The 8,318-nt window shown below is 46.1% G+C and overlaps 1 protein-coding gene across 1 annotated transcript; it reads right to left on the bottom strand.

The window, feature by feature from the left end:
- Window positions 1-1,042: 1,042 nt before the first annotated feature.
- pkdccb (protein kinase domain containing, cytoplasmic b) lies at window positions 1,043-6,566 on the bottom strand. Its single transcript, XM_067243607.1, has 7 exons — window positions 5,976-6,566; window positions 5,385-5,513; window positions 4,024-4,295; window positions 3,733-3,812; window positions 3,534-3,641; window positions 2,129-2,305; window positions 1,043-1,821 (listed from the first exon to the last, which is right to left on the bottom strand). Exons 1-7 carry the CDS (start codon window positions 6,564-6,566, stop codon window positions 1,718-1,720), a joined length of 1,461 nt encoding a protein of 486 aa, XP_067099708.1. The 3' UTR covers window positions 1,043-1,717.
- Window positions 6,567-8,318: the final 1,752 nt, after the last annotated feature.

Genomic DNA, 8,318 nt, shown 5'->3' with positions numbered 1-8,318 from the left:
AATCCCAACACTGGAGACAAGTGAAGTGAAACTAGAAACTAAAGAAACAGAGATGGAGATAGGCGGTATGAGCTGGGGGGGTGGGGAGGGGTGGAGGGGGGGGATCATGCATATTAACAACCCTCCCCCTCATTTTCAGAGGTGTCTGTCATCCTCTCTTACACCCTAGTCCTCCTCAACCGCCCACTCTCTCACTTCTTCTTGCTCCGTCTCTCTCCTTCAACCTTTGGCCAACCCTCTCTGCCCTCTCTCCAAAAACAAGAGGAGGTCCTATTTAGCTTCATTGCCCCCCTCAACTCCGCTTTTCCTTAAGGGGTTAGTGAATCACAGCAGGGGCACACACACAGTTTGACATAGCCATACATACATACAGTTGACCCCCTTTCTGACCCCATCTCTGCAAGGCTCCACCCCCACCCCCCATATCAGCTCCCCTCCCTGCCTCTGCAGCACAGATGGCAGGCTCTTTCCTATGCTAACAGGAGATTTAGTCATGATTGTTCTAGCCGCCCCTCTGTGTGATGGATCTGCCTCCATGAGAAAGACTTGGTCAGTGTGGTCCATTTACATGTATTAATTAAACCCATAATGAGCCGGGTGTGCTGGTATTTGCATGCATTCTCTAGCTATTGTATCAACTGAAAAAGAATGGTGTGTGTTTGGATTCCCCACTGTTGAGATGGGTAACTGATAGCCAGGGTGAAGGAGCAAGTACTGACACACACACACACAATATGAGGAGTTTGAGGTGTGGTTGTTGCCTTGGGTTGTTGCCAGTTTCAGAGATTGGCCAGTAAAGGGAGGGATGAGGGGGGAGAAAAGGTGAGGGTACTCATAGTGATGCTAATGACAACAGAATTTGCTATTAGCTCAGAGTATTCCCAATTCCATTTGAAAATGTGAATCACAATAGACTAGAAGACAGTGGAATTACAATAATGTATTTATATTATGAACCAAATAGTAAAACAAGAACAAAAAGTTTGGAATGAATGTTCATTAAAATATTTTTTTTCATTGAAAAATAAGGAATTTACAGTCTCACACCCACAAGGTGTAAATAACCAAACAATTTAACAATATGTAAATATCTTCTTTTACATTAAAAAAATGTCAACATTAACTTGAACTGGAATGATCTAGTTACTGACATCTAAGGGCGCAGCTGTGCTGTGATAGGGCTGATGACATTCCTCAAAGCACATAGACCTTCTACAAGTTTTGTGCTGCATCTACATCAAAGTTTATTTGTATAAGAGCTTGTTGTCTTTCTGCCCCCAGGCTTCAATCAGGCAGAGCAGGCAAGTCTTACTGCTGTGGCTCTGGCCTCCACAACACACTAGGCAAATAAAGACAAAATGGGGAAACAGCATTTTTTTCTTTTCTTTCATAATTATACCAGAAGGGAAATCCCTCTAAATAGCTTTGGGAGGGCCAGCAGTCCTGGCAGTCAGATCAAACGCTCCCAGAGCAGAAGCCTTATAAATATATGCCATTCACCTCAGTTCAAACATCTCCCTTCTCAGCTGCAGGCCCTTGATAGCCCTCCAGGAGCTCTTCCATGCTAAGCACCAGGAACATCACACCAAGACCAGTCATGACTCCTGATTTCACTCATCTGACAACACAACATGTCCGTTCATAGTACTGTAGATCGAGGTGTGGCCCACTACATTGCGTTCTGTGGTTGACCGTGGCCAGCTGTTGGTCCCTCTCCCTACACCGTGGCTCCTGAGGCCTTGGACTTCCTCAGGTAGACCTCGGAGGTTTCATCTGGAACTAGATGGCTGAACCCAGTCCTGAAGGAGGCCAGCGGACGCCCTGCAGACACGGTCAAGGCAACACAACTTTGGTTAACTGCAGCCATGCCAACAATAGAAACAATTACTTTCTCCACCCAGCGATAAAGATTAAAAAAAAACAGTTGCTTCTCTCTGCTTTGCCTAAGGCTTCAAAACAGCATCTGTTTCAAAGCCAAAGCTTTTTTTTTTTTTTTATCAAGAGATTAAACATGCTTTCACTGAAACCACCGCCTCAGAACTCTGAGCATGCAAACATGCCTTGGTGTCTCAACGTGTCTAAGCGTGGGATATATACAGAAAGTTCTTTCGTTTCTACTGCTACTGACCTGTCCAGGTCTTCTGCTGGCTGAGGCTGAAGCTGGTGCAATGTGACTGGGAGGAGCAGAGCAGGGCAGCCTCTCTGGGGCTCTGGACGGATAACAGGCAGCCCTGGTGACTGTAGGAGCCCCAGCACCTGTAGCCCACATCTCCTGACGTCCTCACGCCCCGCATCACACTATAATCTGCAGAGGACAGGAGAAGAGGAACCAATGAGTCAGTAAATTGGTTGGTTAGTGGTAGTCTGAGGGTTTGTCGGTCGGCAGTCAATAGTCTACTCATAATAGCGGTATGGACTGTGGGGTTTAACTCATCTGGTTAGAATTAGCTCTAGCCATGAATTTGACACACACACACACACAGTCAGAACAGAGGTCCACTCAGCCACAGTGGTGTGGAGGTGGGAGAGTGTCACATTACACACACTGGTATTCCTACCAATCTCTACCTAAATGGCCAGGAAGTGTGTGTGAGGCATACTAACTAATGGGAGACCAGTGCATTTGTGAACCAAACAGAGGGTGGTTCTAGAAGGAGAATGAGGCCTGTCATGGATGGAAGCAAAATGGCGACAGGCCTCAGCCACTGACTGGGCCTTAACCAAAACAGAGAGGGGGAGGGAGGAAGGAGATGGGGAGAGAAACCTTTGGTTTTTGGTTTAAATGGATGAATGTATGCAGTTTCTTGTTATGTCCTGTTATCCCTGGCTGTGGAAGTAATACAGGGTGTAATAAATGGAATCTAATGTTGAGAGAACAGACTCCTCGGAACAGACCAGACAGAAAATCACTTTCAGCTGCCACATCTGCACTATGCTCTGCTGTGCGTTTCTGGCAAAGACAAACCTGCTGAATCTTACACTGAACTGAAGTTTCTGCCTTGTCAGAGCACAGCATAGCACAGCATAGATCTGCAGGGTCACTCGTGATATGGATGGCTGCTGTTCAGCCAGATTAAGTGTACAATGTACTTTTTTGAGTTTTATTTATGTGTTTGTACTGCACAGCTCCATGTTAGACTGAAACATTCCTTCCTGGCTCCAGACGAAGGCTGCTCAGACCAGTCCACTACTGATTATTTATCCTATTGCTCTGTATAAACATTCCTGCAGCTGGGGCATGGAAAATATCAGAGCAGGAATTCAGCCAGTCATCTCATCATTAATATTTCATAGAGCAAGAGTGGAGGGGAGAGGTATGGAGGGAGCAAGGTAGGTAGGGAGGGAGGAGAATCCACTTTCGGAGTCCCTCTGACATCACTTTAAATGAAGCAGTATACACCAACATAGTGCTCATGTATGGGAATATTTGACTGTGTGTTCTAAACTACAGTGGACGGTTGAACATGGTCTACTGAAGCAAGGGTTGGTTTAGTACACACCGGAGTCTACAGGCATGGGAACTAGAGACCTACCTCTAAGTAAGGCAGGAGGCAGGTTAACAAGGTGTGGCCCAGACTGGTAGAGTTGGAGAACTTCTTCAAAGGCTTCCAGAGTCTTGTTAATACCAGCTTGTAGCTCTCCTGTACAAACATGTATAATAGTTATTTTCATATGCTAATTGGAAATTCAAAGTTGACCAGTGATGTCATGTTGCTGTGTCTTTTTCTTCACCTGTGGAGTTCATGATGCGTTCCACCAGGTGTGTGAGGGCAGATGGAGCCTGGTGAGGCAACAGGTAGGTGAAAAAATACCTGGAGGTAGGGAAATACACACAAAAACATCTGGGTCAGACAGACACCTGGTAAAAACACACTCTAGGGTGTTGGAGCATGTTGTAAACCTGTCTGAATCTAAGTAGAACCATAGTTCTGACACACCAAAGCCCAGGTCAGCCATTACACCTCCCTCTACCCCTCCCTGCCTCCTCTCCTTCTTTTTTTCTCAACAGTACAGCAGTGTTACCTGTATGCGTTGTAGAGGTTTCTTCTCTCGTTGTGGCCCTCACAGAGGCCTTGGGGGGAGCAGGACAGGTTGAAGCTCCTGAGGGGGAACTGAAGCACACAGTCCTGGTCGCTCCGGCACTCTGGCTCCTTCACGCTGGCATCATCCAGGTCGGTTAGCTTCAGCTCTCCAGAGACCAGGACAAACTGGCGTGGCTGGAAGTCCAGCAGTACCACAGAACCCAGCGGAGAGACAGACAGGTAGTGGAGCAGACGGGCGAGGCCCAGACACACCTGCAGAACAACAAAAACTGCCTTCAAAACAAACCAAGCAATTACAGCATTCAAAAAAATTAATGCGATATCCCACATACATATTCAATTACACAACTTTCAAAACATGACTCAATTGGCAGTCATTCTAGCGGTAAGTGCTTTCTTTGAAGTTTGGACACAGGCCAATGCGGCCATCCTTCTTTGAATAGAACTCGTAGAAAGATGAGAGATGAAGGGGAAAAAAGAGAAACGTATCAAGTTGGCATGGCAAGAAACAAAATACAGGAGTAGCATCAGCCCTGCATTGACAGAGCATAAAATTATTCTGTCACACTGCAAACATAGCTGCAGCATTAGGTAACGCTCTGCTCTTGAAATCACCCAGTGAATTGGAGGAGCTATAAAAGCAGAGTTGGGTGTAACCCAAGCCCTCTGTGGATTAGTGTGTACCGCTGGGTCAAAGACACCAGGCCGGCAGGGAGAAATGATCTTCTGTCCTCTATCACTCTATATAACTACACCCCCCCCCCCTAGGCGGCTGCTGTGAGACGCTTCTCTGGAACAGTCAACACTGATCAGCAAGATAGCATTTACCTTGTGTCTGGATACATGCATGTTAACACGTGCACAACTGTTCAACTATAATGACATCCCTCTTTCACTTTCTAACTCCCTTTCTCTTACACACACACACACACACATACGCAGTGTGATTTCAGTAAGATACTAGGGGCTTAGCCCGGAGGAGGGATGTGTGTTGCGATCCCATTGGCTGCCCCAGAGACATCTGTCCTTCAGTGTATTTGATCAACCTTAGTTGGAATGGATATAGTGTGTGTGTGTGTGTGTGTGTGTGTGTGTGTGTGTGTGTGTGTGTGTGTGTGTGTGTGTGTGTGTGTGTGTGTGTGTGGGTCTGTAGTTAATCCACTCCAGGCTCTGAGTGTTGCCCTTCCCCCGCCACAGGTATGCTAGAGATGAACAGGACATGGGGACAGTCCTGATGAACTAGCCTTGGATGAGAAAGACAGAGAGAGAGAGAGAGAGAGTGCAAAATGACTAGAAAGAGAAAGAGGGGGTTATGGAGGAGGGATGGATGGTGGCTCCTACCCTGAAGCGTTCCTCCCAGGGGCTCTGCAGTAGCTGGATCATCTGGAGAGGTGAACCCTGTTCTAGAATGGCTGTGATCCTTCTTCCTCCTCCTCCTCCTCCACCCTCCTCCTCACAGTGGCCTTGTAGCTGCGGACACAAGCGGGCTGCCATTTGAGTTACAGTGGAGTTTGAGTAGAGTACAGTAGTGCTCAGTGTGCTTGGTGAAGTTGCCTGAAGATACAGCAACTGGAGAAGAAACCTGCTCTCAATTCTATTATTGCGAGATACAGTTAAAGTATCTGTTTACATTTTTGGCTGCAAGTCTTAAATAATGGTTTGATTGAATAGGATCTTTATAGTTCAGACAGATGCTTCTTGTTGTCAGACACACAAAGGCTTGTTGTGTCACTTTGAGCTGCTGATGACCAACTGGGACAGGGGTCACGAGTGTTTCAATTCAAATTGAATTACACGATGGGGCATACCCCGCGTGACCCAATGTGGCTTTGTATCACATTTTATCCGTACATGTTACCGAACCATTGAGCCGTGACCAGGCTAAAGTGCCGTTGGGTTACAGTTGAAACATGGAGGTTGTTTTCAACTTACCTTAATTATGTTCCTATGCTTCAGTTTTTGCAGCAATAATATCTCTTTTTTCAGTTTGTAGGACACGAGCTCGTGACAACCCTCTGGGTCTTTGAATTCCTCGAGACATCTGCCCATGTCGGCCCCCTGGTCGTTCACAAACTTCAGTGCAACAGGCTGGCCCTCGGACAGAAGCACCTTGACAACCAGCTTGGTGTACCCAGACCCCAGGACATCCACCGCTCTCATTTCCACAAGTTCATTGCAGCCAATCTCACCGCTATATGGAATAGATCCTTCAGAAACAGCTGCATTCTCAGAATTCCCATTCATTCTTTTAGATTTTGTTGAAGGATCCCCCGATATATGTTCAGATTCTTCCCAAACCCTCTCGTTTTCGCTTAATATTAAAAACGGAAGAATTTCTTTGCGTCTTTCGTTAAGTTCATAAACTAACAAACTGCGCTGCACAGCCAAGTCCGCATCAAGGTTTTCCTTGGTGAACTTTGCGTCACGGTCTTTGGAATGCCAGTTGTTCACTAAAAGAGTTAGAGACATTACGACAAAAGCTAACAACACAGCCGCACAAAGAGGGTTTCCAATCTTCGACATGTCTAGCGGTGGAACGCAGGAGACTCATTGAAAACTGTCATTTCGGTCAGTCAAGTGCTCTGCAGGAGTCGAAGAGGGGCGGTATCTGGGGAGGAGTTAACCGATGTTTCACCAATGAAATGTAGCGAGCTATCTGTATGTGACCGTCAATTTACAGAGCTACAGGTTTTCTTAACAAATAAAATGTCAGCATTTGCCTGTGGCATATAATCTGGACTCTTTCTATCTCTTTCGCTCCATTTCATTCATTCACTCATTCGCTCACTCGCTAGGTCTCTCTCCCCCCTCACCTTCTCTGTCACTTTTCCGCCCCTCCTCTCTCCCTCTCTCGACGTGAATGTTTCGTGTACATGTGAGTGAAGGCACCAAGAGCAGACTGTGGGACAAAAACGTATCAACAGGTGGCAGCAAAATACGTTTAGGAAGTCCCCCATTAACACTGAAGTGAATTCGCATCTCTCTTTGGACAAATACAAAATTACGTCTCACTACTGCAACATTCGGAGGACTTTTTATTGTTGTTGAGATTTACAGGAAAATTGATATTTGCATACTGAAGCAGTCTAGTTGTATACTGAAGCCGTCTAGTTGTATACTGAAGCCGTTTAGTGTACATGATAATTTGTCTGCATGTATGACTTTATAAACCTACGCAGGCCCATGTTGCTTAGGGATCTCATATCTCCTATTACTTAGATCGCCCCTGGGCTGTGAGCAGCATCCAAGCCGTAAATAACCCATTTCCCTCGCCTCACCAGTCCCCAGAGAGAGCTGCCAGCCTGCCACAGAAAATTACCATGGCTGTCGCTTTAGACCCACCCCGAGGCCCATCAGAGCTTGCACAGCGTACCCTGTCAGCAGAGGAAGACAACATTTTCACCACCCAGTCTAGTCTTCGATTTGTATTACACACTCCTAAGCAACCCATGAACCCCCCGGAAATTCACCCTCCATGTAATTTCTGTTCTGTATATCCCAGCATCAAATGATTCTTACTGTACATTGAGGGGACTAGTATGAGTAATCAGAGTAAGTGTCATGCATGTGACGCTTTCCTTGTCAGAGTTAGCAGGGGTGCATTGCATTTACTTCAAATGGAAAACCAGGCCTGCCCTGAAATGCACCCCCATGTACTTTTGTTCTGTATATCCCAGCACCAAATTATTCTTACTGTACATTGAAGGGACTAGTATGAGTAACCAGAGTAAGTTTCATGCATGTGGCACTTTCGTAGTCAGAGTTAGCAGGGGGTGCATTTCTTGGCAAGATACGAGAAAGAAATCGCCAAGATTTCTTGGTAAGGAATCTTTCAGTATTTGATAAGAGTGGTTTAGGCGCGCGTTTCCGCGAGGGGGTGCTTTTACAGGCGGGGGGGCACCTGAATATCAAATCCGTCATTGAAATTATATGAAATTGTTGATACGAGACACGTTTAATGTCGGTGATAATTATTGACACTGTGTTGCTGCAAATTTAAAACAGGTGGATTATTGCATCAATGATGGGCTTCCATTGTATCCATCACACATCCGCTAGCACCACCCCTGATTGGACAGCGACCGTTCCGTTCACGCTCTGTGTCCTCAACAGCAGCGAGCTTCATCAAACCGCATCGTCCTTCGGGCACATTTACTCGTAACATCCTTTTGGTGTCGCAGAATAAAACCGATAGCCTAGTCATATTCTCGCGCATATGATTATAGTAATTTCCCATATGGCTTGGTTTCTATTATAATCGGTTTCGGTAGTTGT

Source organism: Osmerus mordax, chromosome 9 (assembly GCF_038355195.1).
Source record: "Osmerus mordax isolate fOsmMor3 chromosome 9, fOsmMor3.pri, whole genome shotgun sequence".
Taxonomy (NCBI): domain Eukaryota; kingdom Metazoa; phylum Chordata; class Actinopteri; order Osmeriformes; family Osmeridae; genus Osmerus; species Osmerus mordax.
This window is presented reverse-complemented; position numbering and strand designations above follow the sequence as displayed.

Coding starts and splice junctions, on each gene's coding strand:
- pkdccb (XM_067243607.1), bottom strand. CDS start 6,566: ATGTCGAAGATTGGAAACCCTCTTTGTGCGGCTGTGTTGTTAGCTTTT. Junction 4,296..5,384: donor CCTGGGAGGAACGCTTCAGG/GTAGGAGCCACC, acceptor GTTGTTCTGCAG/GTGTGTCTGGGCCTCGCCCG. Junction 1,822..2,128: donor CCAGCAGAAGACCTGGACAG/GTCAGTAGCAGT, acceptor CCGTGTCTGCAG/GGCGTCCGCTGGCCTCCTTC.